Source organism: Mustela putorius, unplaced genomic scaffold, assembly GCF_011764305.1.
Source record: "Mustela putorius furo isolate JIRA1106 unplaced genomic scaffold, ASM1176430v1.1 tig00003834_pilon_pilon_pilon, whole genome shotgun sequence".
Lineage (NCBI taxonomy): Eukaryota > Metazoa > Chordata > Mammalia > Carnivora > Mustelidae > Mustela > Mustela putorius.
This window is the reverse complement of record NW_025421987.1, coordinates 137,262,715-137,283,489: the sequence shown is the minus strand read 5'-3', so window position 1 is coordinate 137,283,489 and position 20,775 is coordinate 137,262,715. Positions and strand designations below refer to the sequence as shown.

General features: G+C 43.2%; 1 protein-coding gene across 6 annotated transcripts in view; it reads right to left on the bottom strand.

Annotated features, from left to right (window-relative positions):
- The window catches only part of LOC101672736 (cytosolic 10-formyltetrahydrofolate dehydrogenase-like), a 95,790-nt gene that overhangs the window by 49,471 nt on the left and 25,544 nt on the right, over positions 1-20,775 (bottom strand). For 2 of the 6 annotated variants that reach the window (XM_045089178.1, XM_045089177.1), the window contains one exon: positions 80-1,218. The exons of 1 other annotated variant lie outside the window; for it this stretch is intronic. Coding sequence is in view for 1 of the 5 variants with exons in the window: in XM_045089177.1 (XP_044945112.1) it covers positions 805-1,218 (414 nt within the window). In the remaining 4 variants the exon portion in view is untranslated. 3 more of the 6 variants (XR_001180685.2, XM_045089182.1, XM_045089181.1) reach the window with 3 other exon arrangements.

The window sequence follows — 20,775 nt, the reverse complement described above, 5'->3', positions numbered from 1 at the left end:
TCCCACTCACCCCACTTGTGTTCCCTCTCTCGCTATGTCTCTGTCTGTCAAATAAACAAGTAAAATCTTAAAAAAAAAATGAGGGCATTCTGGAGCAGTGGTTCTCAAACAGGAGAATGTATCAGATCAACATGGAGAGCTTATTAATCCTACACAACCAAGCTCTACCCCAAGACAGCCTGATCTTGCAGGCCTAAGGGAGGGCAGGTTAACAACTTGCATTTCTAACAAACTTTGCTGTAATGTTAATGCTTCTATGCTGGAGAGCACAGTTTGAGAAACAGACACTAGAGAAACACCAGAGATTTTGTTACTTATAGACCCCAAGTCTCATGGTGGCATAAAATATCTTTAAGGACACAAAGGCCAAGTATAATATAATGTATATTTTATTTTATACTTCTCTGACCATTAAACTCTAAACAGAAGTTTCACATAAATGTAAAAAGAAGAAAAGGAGAACAAAATCAACAAAATTAAATACTGGGAGCAGATGAAGGGTATGCAAGAAGGGGCTGTCTTGGGGAGGGCTGTGCATTTGCAGGCAAACCAGCAGAATGGCTTGGACCTGGTGAAGACTGTGCTTAAGCCACAGCTTAGTCCTGGGGCTTGGGCATAGAAGGCATCTCATTCCTGCTTCTCCCCAGTCCAGGCTGCATGGGCACAGAAGAATGCCAGCATATCTCCCATGTCCCCTGTTCCTTCAGCATCTTCAGGCCAGAGTCCCCTGTTCTCTACACACACCTCCATACTCATTTGCACTCATCAAGCTCACGGTTGTATGTGGAGGAATGTGCAGTCACATTAATGCACAAACAATGTTTCTGATTTCAGTCTTCCCTCACCTCCAGAGTCAAGTGTGTTAATGTCCTTAGCAGACTGACAAAGGGCCACTGCAGAGGCAGGTGTCAACCATCCTTCCAGAGGACCCAGGCAGGAAGACACTGCATTCTGTACCCTGCTGGTATGAAGGAAAACTCCACTGAGCAACTGAGGCTGCCTGGACTCATGAGGGAGGCCCAGATGCTGGTTCTGAGAAGCATCCAGCCTTGCTTCACTGCTCACTAACCAGCTGATAAGAAAGCAGAAATTCAGAAGGCCAGTCCCTAGGAGGTCCCCCAACTCTGTGAGATAGGGGATGCAGTGGTTGTCTGGATCCAGGGTCTGGTGCCATGTCAGCTGAACCACTACTTCTGCCAGGTACAGTAGAATTGTCACCTGGCATAAGGGCAAGCAGACACAAAATATTACAACCAAGTCAGAAAGCCAAGTGTCACCAAGAAACACTAGCAAATTTCAAAGGCAGATACCAAGGTGGACATGTCCACTCCTAGGAGTCTCCTTCCTCCAGCTTTTCTTGGGGTCAATGCCCAGCTCTGAGCTCATGCCGAGGCAGGAAGTCCACACTTACCCATACTTGCCTAGCCTCCTTCTCTGTGGTCAGGCCTGCTCCTGGCAAACTGAGGTGCCAGACAGACCATCTCAGCTACAGCAGCTCCTTGCACGGTCTTTGGAAACTCAAGACATAGGTCTTATTGGGACTTTAGTTTGGATTTGCTGGAGGTCCTTGTATGGGCAGCTTTGGAGAGTAAGCCTTTCCTGAAAGTGCCACAGGGTAGTGAGCACAGTCCTGGCCTCATTTCAGGGCTCCTCAGTCCCCTGTCCCAGGCAGACTCCAGCCCCTTCCTTGCTCCTGCTCAAAACACTGCCTCAGAGTGTCCCAGCTCAGTCTTCAGGGTCAGGGACATGCAATTGCAAATGCCCTAACTCAGGGAGATTCGAACATGTGAGTTCCTCATTGTAGCACTCCCATCCTAGAATTGTCCATCAGTGCCCACAGTTCTCTCTGCCAACAACCTGGGCCCACATGTCCCTATCATCATCCAGTCCTGACTGAAGTCCATGCACTCCAGCAAGGGGCTGGTCTCTGCCCACCCTTTCCGTGATGGATGGTGTGTATGGCCCAGTTCCCCAGCTGGACCCACTCATCAACCTGCTTCTTGGAAACTTGCCGCCACTTCAGGACCATCCTCTGATCCTCTGCTGAGGAATGTGCAGTGTTCTATACGTGGAATGGATAGTGCCCTGTGGGCGGTGTACCCTATGAAGTGTGCAGGGTAGCATGTGCTGTGTGGAATGTGCAGGGGGAAGTGTGTAGTAGAGTGTGGAGTGGCCTCTCTGTCTGGATCATGCCTTTGTGCTTGAACAAGTTGACTCTTGGAAGATGGGGGCTGTACCCTGCCATGTCCAGGAAACCCCGACCTTATCTCTGCAGCATCTTTCCCAGACAGGGAGACAAATCTTGCTGGCTAACCACTGAGTGCTGTTTTGGTACTGCTATAACCATCCTTACCTGGGTCAGACTTGCTAGCAGATAGAACACCACAAAGATCTTATTGTTTGGGACCAAATGGCTTTCCACCAAGCAGATGATGTAGAAGAAAATAAGATGGCCCAGGACCACCAGAAAGAGTAGGACTCAAACTGATAAGGAATTAATTTCTGGAAAAAAATAAAACCAAGGAGATTGTGTGACCTGCTGGGCAACAGAGGCCACCTTGGCATGTGACAGTCTCCAGTGAGGCTTCCACATTATTTATCTATTACATGAGTGTTTGCTAAGCACCTACTATGTGGCAGGCATGTTCTTGTATACAGGGATATGGGGATATACTCCTGTCCCTTCCCTCATGGATCTGACATTTTAAGGAAGAGAAAAAAATAAAACCAGAATCGAGGAGCAAAAACAAATAAACAAGAAAAGTCCAGTGCTAGGATAAAAATGAACCAGGATAATGTGGTAGAGAACAAAGTGTATATTAGTAGGATGAATACTGGGGAATTAGAAGCCCTCGAAAGAAGATGACATCTTGGCTGAGATATGAATTCGAAGAGGACTCTGGGGAGATGGCAGAGGAACGAGAACATGCAAGGGGCTGAAGGTCGAAGAGAGCTCTGGAATGTGCATGAAGGGAGGCTCAGCATGTGGAATTAGTAATCCAGGGAAGGGTGGCACACTCATGGGGGCCTCAGGCAGCCCCTTCCTCACGCTAAGCCTCTGAGACACATTCAGCACATTCTCTTTTTGCTTCAGTACTCTAAGAATTTGAAACTCTGCAAAAAGTGTGACTTCCCTGCCCCAACCACACACACTTTTAGAAACTGTAAGTGTGAATGCAACTGACTTCTCAAACAGAAACAGATTCAATAAAAAGTCTCCATTCGCCTCTGAGTTAATATAGTTCATCAAACTTACAAGAAAGAGGAGGAACAATCATACAGCTTAGAAGCTAAAAATACTACCATAAAATAATAGGTAGAAAGAGGATGAGAAAACTCAAGAGCTCCAAAATCTGCTATTCATGATGAAAAATTGGACACAGTATGTAAAGATTCCTGGGGGGGGGGGGGAGCAGAGAGGAGGAGGGGTGAGATGGCAGAGAAGTAGGAGACCCTGCTTCAACCAGTCCTCTAAAGTGAGCTAAATATCTACCAGAACACTCTGAACGCCCGTGAAATCAGCCTGAGATGTAAGATTATACACTTCTGGATCTCTGTGGGGGCAGAAGACATCAGTGGAGATGTAAAGCCGAGTGGGAATGCTCAGACTGATATCGGAGGACAAACAGAAGGGGGAGGGAGTCACCAGAAGTGACCCATTGGGAAATATTACCCAAATACGAAAAGTGTCCTGAGGTTGGGGAGCAGCATGAACTTGGAGCCTGGTTAAAAGCACTCAAAAAGAGCAAAAGAGCTTAAGGGGCAACTGGTGGAAACGGGTGGTCACAGGCACGGGCCTAAACCCACAACCCAGGATGGCGGTGCCACTGCCAATGACCTCCTATACCAGAGAGAGGGCATGGAGCCTCTAGTTCTTGATCCCTAAGCCCGAAGCTTTCTGCTGCTTGCAGCACTGCTTGGCTGGGCACACTCCCGCCCATGTGTGAGAAAGTCTGGTATTTGTACCAGCTGGAGCTCTCTTGAACCACAGTCTTTTGCACTTTGTGCACACTGAGCAGCCAGGATCCAAGTGCACTCCCTGCCCCCACCTGAAAGAGCTTGGTGTGTGTACTAGCTGGAGGAGACCGGCTGAGGATCTGGACAGAACCCTGGGTTCTGAGAGAAAGGGTTCCTGCCTGACCAGAGATTGGTTTAGCCTTCCATGACCTGTACACCCTGCATGGGCCTGGACCCCAAACAGCAGATCAGCAAAGGCAGCAACTGGAAGCAGGCTCCCTTGACCACTACCAGTTTTAGTGGCACGGGGGGTGCACAAAAAAGCAGGTGCCTTGGGCAACCACTGAGACAATGGCTGGGGGTGCACACCATCTGTGGGAGATTGCCCTGTTCAGTGGAGTTTACAGAGGGGAGTCTGTGTGTTCTGGACCACCCAAAGGCGAGCAGACTGAGGCTTCTCTCTCTGAGGGGGAGGTCTGGGTACAGTTTGCTTTCCCCTAAGCCTGAGAAAAGCAAAAAGCCACAAAAAGTCTTCAAAGAACAAAAACCCCCAGAGAACAAAAGCCTGAAAAAACGGTTTCCACAGAGCCCAGCCCCTAGATAAGGAGCAGGATGATTCAACCCAAGCAAGACTGACTGAAGAACAACGTGGCAGGCCCCTCCCCCAGATGGCAAGTCAAAAGAACAAGAGGACAACCATGACAGGTCCCCATAAAACTGTAAAACCCCAACATCAGGGAAAACAACATATTAAGCTCACAGGTATTGACCTAAAAACCTGTATATTTTATAGATACAACTATTCTTTTTTTTTTTAAAGATTTTATTTATTTATTTGACAGAGAGAGATCACAGTAGGAGAGAGGAAGGGAAGAGATCACAGAGAGAGAGAGGAAGGGAAGCAGGCCCCCTGCTGAGCAGAGAGCCCGATGTGGGACTCGATCCCAGGACCTGGAGATCATGACCCGAGCCGAAGGCAGCGGCTTAACCCACTGAGCCACCCAGGCGCCCCTAGATACAACTATTTATTTAAATTCATACTCATGATTCTTGTTTTTTTTAATTTTTAAATTTTTACATCTTATCACTACAACTAGAGGTTTAATGCAACATATTCCATAATAACATTTTAACTGGAACTTTATTCACACATATACTTCTGTTTTTCTTTTTCCTTTTTTAAAAATATACATACAGATATAAGCTTCAAGATATCTCTCTTTCCCTAATCAATACTACCCCTATATATAAACCAATTTTAATCTCCCTTTATCTCTGGAAATTTGAGTCCCTTAACAAAGATACCAAGATATACTCAGGAAGAACAAAATAAACTTTCTCGCCCACATCGAGGATTTATAACCATCCTCCCAATTTCTTCTTCTGTTAGTATTTCTGTGCATTTGTTTTTGTTCTGGTATTATATAAATCTTATCTTTGAGGTTCATTTTGGCTAGGTTCTTTTTTTTTTTTCTTGTCATTCACTTTTGTCAGCCTTTCTGTTTGCCGTTTTTGTTAATATACCTTATAAATCTTACTTTGGGGGCTCATTCTGTCTGGGTTCTCTCTTTTGTCTCTTTCTATTTTTCTTTTCTCTTTCTTTTTTGTGGTGACTTCCAATTGCTCCAAAACGTTCCAGGGTGCACCTTGCCTGGATCATGGTTGATATATTCAGCTATACATCCCCCCAACCACTTCTCAGCAAAATGACTTGGGGGAGGAACACCCAACAGAGGAAAAATTCAGAGACCGTGTCCTCTCCATCAGAACTATTGGATATGAACATAAACACAAGGTCAGAAATGGAGTTCAGAGTTACAATTATCCAGGCAATGACTAGGTTGGAGAAAACAATTAGTGACAACATAAAATCTCTAAGGGCAGAATTGAGAGCCTCCCAGGCAGATGTTAAAAATGCTATCAATGAGATACAGTCTAATCTAAACAGTCTAACAACTAGGGTAACCAAGGCAGAAGATAGAATTAGTGATCTAGACGACAAAATGAGAGAGGAAAAGGATCAGGAGGAGGCATGGAAGAAACAGCTTAAAAGCCATAAAAACAAAATTAGGGAAATAAATGATGCTATGAAATGTTCCAAAGTCAGAATTATTGGGATCTCTGAGGGAATGGAAAAAGAAAGACTAGAAGATATAATTGAATGAATTCTGCAGGAAAATTTTCCCAGTCTGGGGAACAGAACAAGCGTTTGGGTCCTAGAGGCAGAGGGAACACCCAACAAGTTCAACGAATCTAGAACAACCTCAAGGCACTTAATTGTGAAACTCATAAATCATAATTTTAGACAAGAGGTTCTGAGGGAAGCTACTTGAAAGAGATTCCTTATGTACAGAGGATGGTCCATCAGAATAATGTCAGACCTGTCCCCAGAAACCTGGCAAGTCAGAGAGGGCTGGAAAGACATATTCAGGGTACTAAATCAGAAGAACATGCAGCCAGGAAGACTTTATCCAGCAAGACTGACATTCAAAATGGATGGAGAGATAAAGAGCATCCAAGACCTGCAAGATTTAAAAGAGTATGTGACCACCAAGCCCCCACTACAAGAAACATTAAGGAAGGTTCTAAAAAAGAAGAAAGATTGGGGCACCTGGGTGGCTCAGTGGGTTAAAGCCTCTGCCTTTGGCTCAGGTCATGATCCCAGGGTCTTGGGATCAAGCCCCGCATCAGGCTCTCTGCTCAGTGGGGAGTCTGTTTCCCTTCCTCTCACTGCCTGCCTCTCTGTCTACTTGTGATCTCTGACAGAACCCTGGGTTCTGAGAGAACCCTGCCTGACCAGAGATTGGTTTAGCCTTTTCATTTCCATGAAATCTTTTTTAAAAAATAAATAAATAAAAAATAAAAAAGAAGAAAGAACCCAAGAGTGACAAAAAACAGAAATGTATAGAGACAATCTATACAAACAAGGACTTCACAGGCTGCATGATGTCAATAAAAACGTATCTTTCATAATCATTCTCAATGTGAAGAGCCTAAATGCTCCCATAAAATGCTACAGGGTTGCAGATTAGATAAAATGAGAGGACCATCCATATGCTGTCTACAAGAGACATATTTGGAACATAAAGATACATCCAGATTGAACATGAAGGAATGGAGGAATATCTTTCATGCCAACGGGCCTCAAAAGAAAGCTGGGATAGCAATTCACATATCAGATATATTGGATTTTAAACTAAAGGCTGTAGTCAGAGATAAAGAAGGACAATACATCATTCTTATTTTTATTTATACTTTATTTTATTTTTTCAGTGTTCCAAGATTCATTGTTTATGCATCACACCTAGTGCTCCATGCAATACATGTCCTCCTTAATAACCACCACCAGGTTCACCCATGCCCCACCACCCTCCCCTCCATATCCTTCAGTTTGTTTCTCAGAGTCCACAGTCTCTCATGGTTCATCTCTCCCTCCAAATTCCACCAATTCCCTTCTCCTCTCCTTCTTTGAATGTCCTCTGTGTTATTCCTTATGCTCCACACGTAAGTGAGACTCTATGATAATTGACTCCCTCTGCTTGACTTATTTTACCCAGCATAACACTACATCATTCTTAAAGGGTTTATCCACCAAGAAGATCTAACAATTGTAAGTATTTATGCCTCCTATATGGGAGCAGCTAACCACATGAGCCAACTGTTCATCAAAATCAAGTCATATTGATATGAATATGATAATAGTAGGGGATTGTAATATGCCACTCTCATTAATAGATTATTCAAACAGAAAATCAATAAAGAAACAAGAGCATTTAATTACACATTGGACAAGATGGACATCATACATATATACAGAACATTCCTCCCTAGAACTACAGAATACTCATTCTTCTCCAGTGCACATGGAGCTTTCTCCAGAATAGACCATATACCATGCCACAAATCAGGGCTCAAGTGATACCAAAAGATTGAGATTATTCTCTGCAATTATTCTCAGACCACCATGTTTGAAACTGGAACTCAACCACAAGAAAAAGTTGGGAACCAATTCAAACACTTGGAAGCTACAGACCATCCTACTCAAGAATGTTTGGATCAACAAGGAAATCAAAAAAAGAACTTAAACAATTCATGGAAACAATGAGAATGAAGACACATCAGTCCAAAGCCTATAAGATATGGCAAAGGTGGTCCTAGAGGGGAAATACATAGCCATCCAAACCTCAGTCAAAAAAAAAAAAGAAAGAAAGAAAAGAAAAAAGAAAAATCTCAAATATACCAGCTCTCTTTACACTTTAAAGAACTGGAAAATCAACAAGTTAAGCCAACCCCACACATAACTAGGGAAAGAATCAAGACTAGAGCAGAGTTCAATGAGATAAAAACTAGTGATATAGTAGACACATGAACAAAATGAGAAGCTGATCCTTTGAATGAATAAGTAAGATCGATAAACGACTGGTGAAACTAATCCAAAATAAAAGACAGAGGTCCCAAATTAATAAAATTATGAATGAAAGGGGGAGATCATGACTAACACCAAGGAAATAGAAAGAATCATAGCCTTTATTATTATCAACAGTTGTATGCCAATAAGTTAAGCAACCTAGCAGAAATCGATGCATTCCTGGAAACCTATAAACTTTCAAGACTGATTCAGGAAAAAATTGACAACCTGAATAGATCAATATCTAGTAACAAGATTGAAGCAGTGATCAAAAACTTCCCAAAAAATAAGAGCCCAGGACCTGATGGTTTCCCTGGGAATTTTATCAAACATTCAAAGAAGAAATAATACCTATTGTTCTGAAGCTGTTTCAAAAAATAGAGACAGAATGGAAATTACCACATTCTTTCTATAAAGCCACCATTCCCCTGATCCTCAAACCAAGCAAAGACCCCACTAAAAAGGAGAATTTCAGACCAATATCCCTGATTAATACGGATGCCAAGATTCTCAACAAGATCCTAGCTAATAGGATCCAACAGTACATTAAAAAGATTATCCACCCTGACCAGGTGGAATTTATCCCTGGGATGCAAGGATGGTTCAACATTCACAAATCAATCAATGTGATAGAACAAATCAATGAGAAGAGAGAAGAACCATATTGTCTTCTCTGATTGATGTAGAAAAAGCATTTGACAAGATACAGCATCCATACCTGATTAAAACTCTTCAAAGTATAGAGATAGAATATTCCTCAAACTCATAAAATCTGTCTATGAAAAACCCAAAACGAGTATCATTCTCAATGGGAAAAAGCTGACAGCCTTCCCACTTTGATTGGGAACATGACAAGGATGCCCACTCTCACCACTCTTGTTGAAGATAGTATTTGAAGTCCTACCAACATCAATTATACAACAAAAAGAAATAAATGTATTGATATTGACAAAGAAGAAGTCAAACTCTATCTCTTCACACGTGACATGATACTTTATATGGAAAACCCAAAAGCCTCCAGCCCCAAACTACTAGAACTCATACAGTTATTCAGTATGTAGCAGGATACAAAATCAATGCACAGAAATCAGTTGCTATCTTATATGCTAACAATGAAAATATAGAAACAGAAATGAGAGAATCGATTCCATTTACGATAGCACCAAGAACCATAAGATACCTGGGAATAAACCTAACCAAAGAGGTAAAGGGACTGTACTCGAGGAACTACAGAACACTCATGAAAGAAATTGAAGAAGGCACAAAAAGGTGGAAGAGAATTCCATGCTCAAGGATCTGAAGAAGAAATATTGTAAAAATGTGTATACTGGCTGAAGCAATCTATACTTTCAATGCCAACCCAAATAAAATTCCACTGACATTTTTCAAAGTGCTGGAACTAACAATCCTAAAATTTGTATGGAAATAGAAGAGACCCCGAATTGCTAAGGAAATGTTGAAATAGAAAAACAAAACTGGGGCATCACATTGCCTGATCCAAGCTTTACTACAAAGCTGTGATCACCAAGACAGCCTGCAAAAACAGACACAAAGTCCAATGGATCAGAGTAGAGAGCCCAGATATGGACCCACAACTCTATGGTCAACTAAGCTTTGATGAAGCAGGAAAAAATATCCAGTGGAAAAAAGACAGTCTTTTCAATAAATAGTGCCGGGAAAATTGGAAAACTGAATATAGAAGAATGAAACTTAGCCATTCTCTTACATGAATCACAAAGATAAACCCAAAATGGATAAAAAGACCTCAACATGAGGCAGAAATCTGTCAGAATCCTAGGGGAGAACACAGGCAGTAACGTCTTTGACACTGGCCACAGCAACGTTTTTCAAGATATGTCTCCAAAGGCAAAGGAAACAGAAGCAGAAATGAACACTTTGGGACTTCATCAAGATCAAAATCTTCTGCACAGCAAAGAAAACAGTCTACAAAACAAAGAGGCAACCCATGGAATGGGAGAAGATATTCACAAATGACACTACAGACAAAGGGTTGATATCCAAGATCTATAAAGAACTCCACAAACTCAACCCCCAAAAAAACACATAATCAGATTAAAAAAAAAAAAAAATGGGCAGAAGACAAGAACAGACACTTCACCAAAGAAGACATACAGTTGGCTAACAGACACATGAAAAAATGTTCATTCATCATTAACCACCAGGAAGATTCAAATACATTGCGGTATCAACCTTACACAAGTTAGAATTGCCAAAATTAACAAGACAGGAAACAACAAGTATTGGAGAGGATGTGGAGAAAGGGGAACCCTCTAACACTGTTGGGAATGCAAGTTTGTGCAGCCACTTTGGAAAACAGTGTGGAGATTCCCTAAGAAATGAAAAATAGAGCTACCCTATGACCCTGCAATTGCACTACTGGGTATTTTCCCCATGGATACTGATGTAGTGAAAAGGTCCATCTGTATCCCAATGTTTATAGCAACGATGGCCACAGTCACAAACATCTGGAAAGAGCCAAGATGACTTTCATCAGATGAATGGATAAAGAAGATATGGTCCATATATACAACGGAGTATTATGCCTCCATCAGAAAGGATGAATACCCAATTTTTGTATCAACATGAATAGGACTGGAGGAGATTATACTGAGTGAAATAAGTCAAGGAGAGGGAGTCAATGCTTATACGGTTTCACTTACTTGTGAAGCAGAAGGAATAACATGGAGGACATTGGGTGAAGGAGAGAAGTGAGCTGGAGGAAATCGGAGGGGGAGACGAACCATGAGAGACTGTGGACTCTGAGAAACAAACTGAGCCTTTTGCGGAGGAAGGGGCTGAGGGGTTGGGAGAGCCTCATGGTGGGTATTAAGAAAGGCACATATTGCATGGAGCACCCGGTGTGCTGCAAAAAGAATGAATCTTGGAACACTGAAAAAAATAAAAATTTTTTTAAAATTACAGTTTAGCGGGGCGCCTGGGTGGCTCAGTGGGTTAAGCCGCTGCCTTCGGCTCAGGTCATGATCTCAGGGTCCTGGGATCGAGCCCCGCGTCGGGCTCTCTGCTCAGCAGGGAGCCTGCTTCCCTCTCTCTCTCTCTCTCTGCCTGCCTCTCCATCTGCTTGTGATTTCTCTCTGTAAAATAAATAAATAAAATCTTAAAAAAAAAAAATTACAGTTTAGAGAAAGAAGAGAGGGCTGGGTGGGCAAGATAGAAGGGAAGAGTTTATCAAGGAGATAGAGGATAAATTGATCCTTGAAGAATACCTTACTTGTTTTTTGTTTTAAAAAAATTAAAATAGGGGTGCCTGGGTGGCTCAGTCGTTAATCATCTGCCTTCAGCTCAAGTCCTGATCCCAACTTCCTGGGATTAAGCCCCACATGAAGCACCTGCTTGGCAGGAAGCCTGCCTCATCCTCTCCCACTCTCCCTGCCTGTGTTCCTTCTCTCACTGTGTTTCTCTCTGTCAAATACATAAATAAAATCTTTTAAAAATAATAAAATAAATTGAAGTAAAATAAAATAAAGTAAATGGCCACATGGCCTCTGGAAGACACCATATCCACCTGAGATGCATAAAGTGGAGCATGGGTTAGGCCAGAATTGTTTCATCCAGAGGGGGAGGACACCAAGAGTGTGCCACATGTGCAGGTTGGTGGAGATCCGGCTGGTCTGAATGGCCACCAGATTGCCACCAACAGCTGGGAGGAGCAAAAGAATGCCAGTCTCTAAGTTCTGTCTCTTCTTTTAAGTCTATGTTCTCTAGGCACCCTTCCTTGACTGATTCAGCACTGGATCTATCTTTCTTCCCTTCCACTTTACCACAGAACTTGTTTGAGAACAAGTAAAGAACAGGTAAACTAGACACTAGGAATGAGGTATCACCTTGACAGCTATCTCTTATGGTGAAGGAAGGAAGTGTGACTGGCAAAGTAGGATTTTAATATATATTTGTTGGGCAGTGGGAGGGGGTGGGGAGGAGGGAGGGAGGGAGGGGAGTGACAGAAAGGTCTGTGGGAGGGGTATCCTGATAAGCCATTCAAGGTCCTAGGAAGTGACAGGAATCAGATTACAGACTGGAACATCCAAGAAAATGAAAGGATCCCCTAAGGAAGGAGATAGAAGAGAAATGAGGGACAGCAGCGAGGAAAGAGGAGCAACAGGCCTGGGGCTTGTTGATGAGGTCCCAGCTTCCACAGGAAGTGGACTGTGCCCAGCCTGCCAGGACCACAGGGCCCAAGCGACAAAAGCCATGCTGAGCAACCTCTGCAGGGCAAGGATCTGGGGCTGACAGAGGATGGGGCCTACCCAAGGCCATCTCCTTTAGAGTCTGGGTGGGCTGCCCCCATTCTATTTCCTCAGTCCCCTGGAGATTAACCCCTCACCGGGAAGATGTGCCCAGTGATCTCCAGAGGGAGAAACCAACTACTCTCGATACAAAGAATGGTCTGTGGGCAGAGGACAGCTGCAGATCTATTTTGCTACACCCACACAATTGACTGACTGACTGATTTTATTACGTTCAATTAGCCACCCTATAGTAGTACATCACTAGTTTTTGATGTAGTGCTCAATGATTCAATAGCTGTGTAGCACTGGGTGTTATGCACATGATTTTTAAAAAAGGAAAATACTCTTTAAAAAGTAACTTGAATTAATTGCCAGCTTCTCCTAACAAGTCCATTGAGGTAAGTCCAGACCTCCAATATTGCCAGGCAGCAACTGGCCGGAGATGAGCAGACCCCACTTACTCCACACCAGGAGCATGCTCTGTAGCATGACATTCCGTGCCACTCCTTACTGCCCAGTTACTGTCACACCTGCTCGACTCATTCAAACTGCTTTCATAGCCCCAGAGGCATCTGAGTTGGTGACATCCAAGGAAATCTTTCCAAATGTTAAACATTGGGACCTGACTTAGCTGCTGCAGTCCTCTAGGTGGTCTGCTCCTGTGTAATAAACTAATACTGGTTGCAAAGCAATTTAATTACTATAGTGTTATACTACATTTTAATACTTGGAAATAAAATTTCACCATTATTATTACTATTAGTGTGCTTTACTCTTTTTCCTATCAAGATTTCCTTGGCTATTCTCACTCGTTTATTTGTCCAGATCAACTTTAAAGTAATATTGTCAGCTGTTCCTGTAACTCCCTTTGGCACACTGAGAGTAACTTCATTAACTTTACAAACGAAAACAAGGAACATTGATAACTTTACAACTTGGCTTGCCCCATTCAGGAACTTCGTATCTCTCTCCAAATTTATATTTCCCTTTGTAAAGTGTTACTGTTTTATTTCTATAGATCCTGAACATTTGAGGCTTCAGTCTGAAGAGGTTTTAAAGTAGTTAATGTTTTAAAAGATATCTCTTTTCTGATTGTATTTCACAAAGGATGATTGTTAGTGTGTACAGGAGTATACAGATACATATTTATGTATGTGAATACACATATATATTTTTTAAATTTCATCTAGATATTTTGAAACCAGGTCACTTTATTAAGCTTATTTAGTTTCATAGTTTTCTAGTTGCTTTGCTTAGATCTTTCCAAGACGGCATATATATTGATAGCAAACAATGAGTTTTTCTCCTTCCCAATATGCTAGTCTCTTATTTCCTTTTCTTGGCTTATTACAATATCTAAAACATCCAGAACAATATAGCTAAAATAAAATAATGTAAATAAAACAAAATAAATACAAAATGTAGAAAAATTGTTCTATTTCAAGTCGCACTGAGAGTATTTTTAAAAATCATGAATGTGCGTCGGGTGCCTGGATGGCTCAGTGGGTTAAGCCTCTGCCTTTGGCTCAGGTCATGATCTCCAGGTCCTGGAATCGAGCCCTGCGTTGGGCTCTCTGCTCAGCGGGAAGCCTGCTTCCTCCTGTCTCTCTCTGCCTGCCTCTCTGCCTACTTGTGATCACTCTCTCTCTCTGTCAAATAAATAAATTAAATCTTTTTTAAAAAATCATGAATCTGTGTTGAAAACAAAACTTATCTATAGAGACTAGAGCTGGATCAGGGTTGCTAGGAAGGAGTTGCTGAGAGGCTGGGCTCAGTGCATGAGGAGACATCTCCTGAGGAGATGGAAATGTTTCAGATCTCAATTGGGATGGTACTTACACAGGGACACAGATCTGTCAAAAGTCACTGACCTGCATGTTTAAAATTTGTGAGTTTTTATTTTATTAATTTATATCTTTTTTTTAAGATTTTATTTATTTATTTGACAGACAGAGATCACAAGTAGGCAGAGAAGCAGGCAGAGAGAGGAGGTAGCAGGCTCCCTGCTGAGCAGAGAGCCCAATGCGGGACTTGATCTCAGGACCCTGGGATCATGACATGAGCTGAAGGCAGAGGCTTTAACCCACAGAGCCACCCAGGTGCCCCTTACTAATTTATACCTTAATACAGTGATTTAAACAAAAAATTGGGGTGTTAAGTGCCTTCAAAAGTTCTACTGTGATGATGATGATCGTATTCTCCTTGGACAGATGGCTTCTACCTTCTACCTTCTCCTTGGACAGATGAATTCTACCACTAGTTGTGTTTTCCCTTCATGTTTTATGTATTTTAAACAAATTAGAATGAAGATTTTATCGTTGCAGAGAATGTTTAATATGTAGTTAAACACTATGAAATAAAAATGCTAACACGTGAAATGCCACCACAGCAGAGGCGGCAAGAACCACCTTGCAAGGACCACTGACCAATGACATCATACGTGTGCATGTCTGTATCATGTTATCTGCTGCTTAAAACATTTTAATGTCCTTATGGGTCTGTAAGTGATCCAGCCTTACCTGTTGATTCCCTATGACTGCAGTAACAAAGTATCACAAATTTTCTGGCTTAAAACAACAGAAATACATTCTCCTACTGTTCTGGAGGCTGAGTCTGAAATGAGTCTTCTGGGGCAAAACTCAGAGTGCCTCTGGAAGCTCTAGGGAAGAATGTGTTCCTTCACCTTCTCCAGCAGGTGGAGCCACATTTCCTGGCTCTTCCTCCATCTTCCAATCCCATAGCAGAGCATCTTCTCTGCCTTGGCTTCTCTCACCTGGCCTTTTCTTCTGAAACTTCCCTGTCCCTCGTGCTGACACTGAGACCCACCCAGATAATCCAGGATCATCTCCCAGGTCCCTCACAGAATCACACCTGCAAAGACCCTGTCCACATAAGGAACCATGCACAGGCCCAACTGATTAGGTTGTGGCTCTTGAGGGGTCACTGTCGGGCTGACCGCCCTTCACCCTCTCTCCCGGCACCCCCTCCCCTCGCCTGCCCTACTCCAGCTACACTGCTCCTCTTTCAGTCTCTTGGCCATACCACACCTCCTCTTGCCACAGGCCGGGTTCACATGCTGGTCACAGGAGGGGAGAGACCAGTCTGCGTAACAGAAGGAGAATGTCAGTTCCCAGGATAGCCAGGAGGGCTGGGACAAGCAACAAGGTGAGGACCGTGTGAGCCACAGAGCCCTGAGTAGAGCCCTCTGCTGATAGAACATTCAAGGAGACATTCTAGAGAACAAAACCCTCCAACAGAGGTGGGTGTCGTGTCTATTGAAACCCTCTCTCTCCTCTCCCAAACCCTCCAGCCAGCCTGTACTGCTCATTACAGCTTCAACGTGAATGTGTGGAGCTTGGCTTGGGGACCCAGAGCAGCACCTGACACCAGGGCTAGAGCAGAAACCAAGGGTACATGGGGTTGGACCTGGCCCTTGCCAGCAGTCCAGCTGCACCGTGGAAAAAGAGTTTGGCAGACTGGGAGGAGTGACCAGGTGGAGCATCGTGATGGAACAGAACCTCACGACACTCATTTCTCCAGAGACCAACCCACCGGCTAACAAGCTATGAGGGGAGCCTGGGAGGTGCCCATGGATCCATCCCTGCCGAGGCAGGTGGCCCAGACGCTCAGTTATTGACTTATAGCTGTGGAGAGTCGTGATGCCAGCGCCATTCCCAGGTTCCCCTTCAGGCCCACCAGGGGTAGCACCAACGTCAATAGATCTTTAACCTCCATAAACATGAGCCAGTGCTGGTGGGGAAAGAGTGGAGATCAATCCAAGTACACATATTGGCACATCTTCAAATTTTCTCCAACAAAGTTGTGGCAAGTTATTTTTCATGAATAAGACTAAGTAGTTTCTTACATGGCTTTAAATTAAATGCAGAATAAGGAAGCCATGAAAATTTCTCAGTACTATTCAGTGAACAGCACTTGTGGCCTCAGGATAGTACCCTTCTTTCTCTGGCCTTCAGCAGCTGGGAAAACTGGGGACCAAGCTGAGGTCCAAGGCTGACTGGCTGGGTCCAGCCTGCAAACACACTGTGTTTAGTGTGGCCCATGTGTTTCTAGCAAAGGGAACAAGTCACCAATTTCAGAGCTAGGAGATTTCTCATGAATGGGAGAGCTGGCGAGACCAGCTGGGACCGAGAAGTGGCCTTGCTCTATTGGGGACAGTGATTCTCAGGTGACCCTGAGACACCAAGGCCCCAGAGCATCACATATGGGCTCTGGATTTGTCAAAACAGACAGAATATGTCTCTATCCAGGTCCTATCAAGTATAAAAAAATTAAAAAAAAAAAAAAAAGAATCCCTGGGTCGTTGGTTGGTTAAGCATCTGCCTTTGGCTCACGTCATGATTCTGGGGTCCTGGGATCAAGTGCCACATCAAGAAGCAGGGAGCCTGCTTCTCCCTTTGTCCCTCCCCACCTGTGCTAACCCTCTCCCTCTTCTTTCTCACTCGCTCTCGCTCTACCTTGAATAAATAAATAAAATCTTCAAAAATAAGATAAAATTTAAAAAGAATGAAAGGGGCACATACCTTTAAAAAAAACTGGAAGGGAAAAATCTTATTTGTGAAGTCAAAATGATTCCTATCTATTCATTCACAGTTAGATTGCCTGTGCCCCCTCCACCAATTTTCAATACCTCACTGGTACCACTGACATAATTTAATTCTCTGGCCCCTAGAGATATCTGTGATCCCCACATTAAAGGCTCCTCTTAGTTTTAGAATTCAGCTAGGAGACAGGAGGCCAGGGGTCTGGTTCCTGTTCCCTAAGACTGAAGATGTATGAATCCACTTACTAGGGGCCCAGAAGAGTCATCCAAAGCAGCCCAACAGACCATCTTATAGGACCTGAAGTGAAAGGGGTCAGGCCTTCTTCAGGTGCTCAGATGGACAAAGAGCACCCATGGCTGATGGCTCTCTTTCTCCTGCAAAGCTGGGGCATTCAGAATCCATTCCCAGCTCTGACGGAGTGAGGTGTCCACCCTCCCCTGAAAGTTCAGAAGAAGACTGTGTCCCCAGGCAAGGAGGTGCTCCCATAGTCTGTCGGCAGCCTCCTGCAGCTCTCGGACTTCTGGAAGCATCCAGCCCCAGTCCCCTGTGCAACTGTCCTTTCAGTGCACAACATCCCATCCAGAGAGGTCAGTCTGCCATCCAGTTCCTGGCAAGGCCCTCCTCCCTGGGCTCTGGTCTCCCCTGAGGCTGGCATCCTCTACCCCAAGTCTCCTCCCACCTCCCAGCAGGCTTGCCCATTCCCAAGCACTTTCTTTTCGACTCATATCCGAGTATCTGCCGACTCAAGCATAAAAATAAACCCCTTCTCTCAGCATATCCTGCCACAGAAGGCTCACCAACACCCAGACAACTCCTCTGTACTCAGCATACAACTTGAGCAGAGCAAACCAGTCCCCTCACTGTCTCTCCAGCACCCTGACCATGGCCGTGTGCCACTCCTCACTCCTTGCAAATGCCCACTCAACTGTATCTCTGCACACATTTATCCCTTTGCTTGGAATGACTGCTGTCTCTCACGTCATCCTAGAAGCTGTTAGAGTATCCTTTAAGGTCCAACTCCAGCTGTCCTGATAACTACAGATTCTATGATCCCTATAGGAAGAATGAGTTGTTCCCTCTTTCTTCATAGGCAAATGTCTGTTCACTGCCTCCGCTCCTGGACACTTGTTTGTGGGAGGATAGGACGAGTGCCTGCCTCATCTGCTAGGCTACAGACACCAGGAAGGCAAGGATAGGCCTGTTTCTGCTCACCACTGCACCTCCAGGGCCCAAGAGTAGCTGGTACAGAATTCAACAAAATAAACCCCACCTGGTCATGGTGGATAATCTTCTTAATGAACTGTTGGATCCTATTAGCTAAGATCTTGTTGAGGATCTTGGCATCCATACTCATCAGGGATATTGGTCTGAAAATCTCCTTTTTGATGGGGTCTTTGTCTGGTTTAGGCATCAGGGTAATGCTGGCTTACTAGAAAGTGTCTGGAAGTTTTCCTTTTGTTTCTATTTTTTTGAAACAGCTTCAGGAAAATAGGTATTATTTCTTCTTAGAATGTTTGGTAGAATTCCCCTGGGAATACGTTGGGTCCTGGGCTCTCGTTTTTTGGGAGGCTTTTGATCACTGCTTCAATCTCGTTACTAGATATTGGTCCACGCAGGCTGTCAATTTCTCTGTTTCAGTCTTGCAAGTTTATAGGTTTCCAGGAATGTATCCATTTCTGCCAAGTTGCTTAACTTATTGGCATGTAACTGTTGATAATGATTTCTGGTGATCTTTTCTATTTCCTTGGTGTTAGTCATGATATCTCCTCTTTCATTCATAATTTTATTAATTTGGGTCCTCTCTCTTTTCTTTTGGATTAGTTTGGCCAATGGCTTATCATTATTAATTCTTTCAAAGTCCCAGCTTCTGGTTTCGTTAATGTGTTCTATTGTATCTCTAGTTTCTAACTCATTGATCTCTGTTTTGTAATTACACTACTGAGTGTTCACCCCAAAGATATAGATGTAGTGAAAAGAAGGGCCATCTGTACCCCAGTGTTCATAGCAGGATAGGCCACAATTGCCACACCGTGGAAAGAGCCAAGTTGCCCTTCAACAGACAAATGGATAAAGAAGATATGGTCCATATACAAAATGGAATACTATGCCTCCATCAGAAAGGATGAATATCCAACTTTGCATCAACATGAATGGGACTGGAGGGGATTATGCTAAATGAAATAACTCAAGCAGGGAAAGTCGGTTATCATATGGTTTCACTTACTTGTGGAGCATAAGGAACAACATGAAGGACATTAGGAGAAAGAAAGGAAAAGTGAATTAGGGTAAACCAGACTCTCAGAAACAAACTGAGGCTTTCAGAGAGGAGGAGTGTGGGGATAGGTGAGCCTGGTGGTTGGTATTATGGGGGGCACGTATTGCATGGAGCACTGGGTGTGGTGCATAAACAATGAATCTTGGAGCACTGAAAAAATAAAATATTTTTTAAAAGAATTCAATAAAATATGTGGAGTGAATAAATGAGGAACCAGATGAATGAATGAATTCATCTAACCTACTCTGTGTATGGCTACTTCCTGTCTGATTTATGTACGATTCAGTGCAGAAAGACCAAATACACTCTAACAATTAAAACCGCTGTCATTCAAAGCAGGAAAGAATGTCCAAAGGAAATAAGACAGCTTCTTCAACAAATGGTGTTGGGAAAATTGGACAGCCACATGCAGAAAAATGAAATTGGGCCATTTCCTTATACCACACATGAAAATAGACTCAAAATGAATGAAGGACCTCAATATGAGAAAGGAATCCAAAAAATCCTTGAGGAGAACACAGGCAGCAACCTCTTCAACCTCAGCCACAGCAACATCTTCCTAGGAACATCGCCAAAGGCAAGGGAAGCAAAGGCAAAAAAGAACTATTGGGATTTCATCAAGATCAAAAGCTTTTGCACAGCAAAGGAAACAGTTAACAAAACCAAAAGACAACTGACAGAATGGGAGAAGATATTTGCAAACGACATATCAGATAAAGGACTAGTGTCCAAAATCTATAAAGAACTTAGCAAACTCAACACTCAAAGAACAAATAATCCAATCAAGAAATGGGCAGAGGACATGACCAGACATTTCTGCAAAGAAGACATCCAGATGGCCAACAGACACATGAAAAAATGCTCCACATCACTCAGCATCAGGGAAATACAAATCAAAACCACAATGAGATACCACCTCAAACCAGTCAGAATGGCTAAAATTAACAAGTCAGGAAACAACAAATGCTGGCGAGGATGCAGAGAAAGGGGAACCCTCCTACACTGCTGGTGGGAATCCAAGCTGATGCAACCACTCTGGAAAACAGCATGGAGGTTCCTCAAAAAGTTGAAAATAGAGCTACCCTATGACCCAGCAATTGCACTGCTGGGTATTTACCCTAAAGATACAAACGTAATGATCTGAAGGGGCACATGCACCTAAATATTTATAGCAGCAATATTCACAATAGCCAAATTATGGAAAGAATCTAGATGTCCATCAACAGATGAATGGATAAAGAAGATGTGAGATATATATATATATATATATATATATATATATATATTGCAGCCATCAAAAGAAAT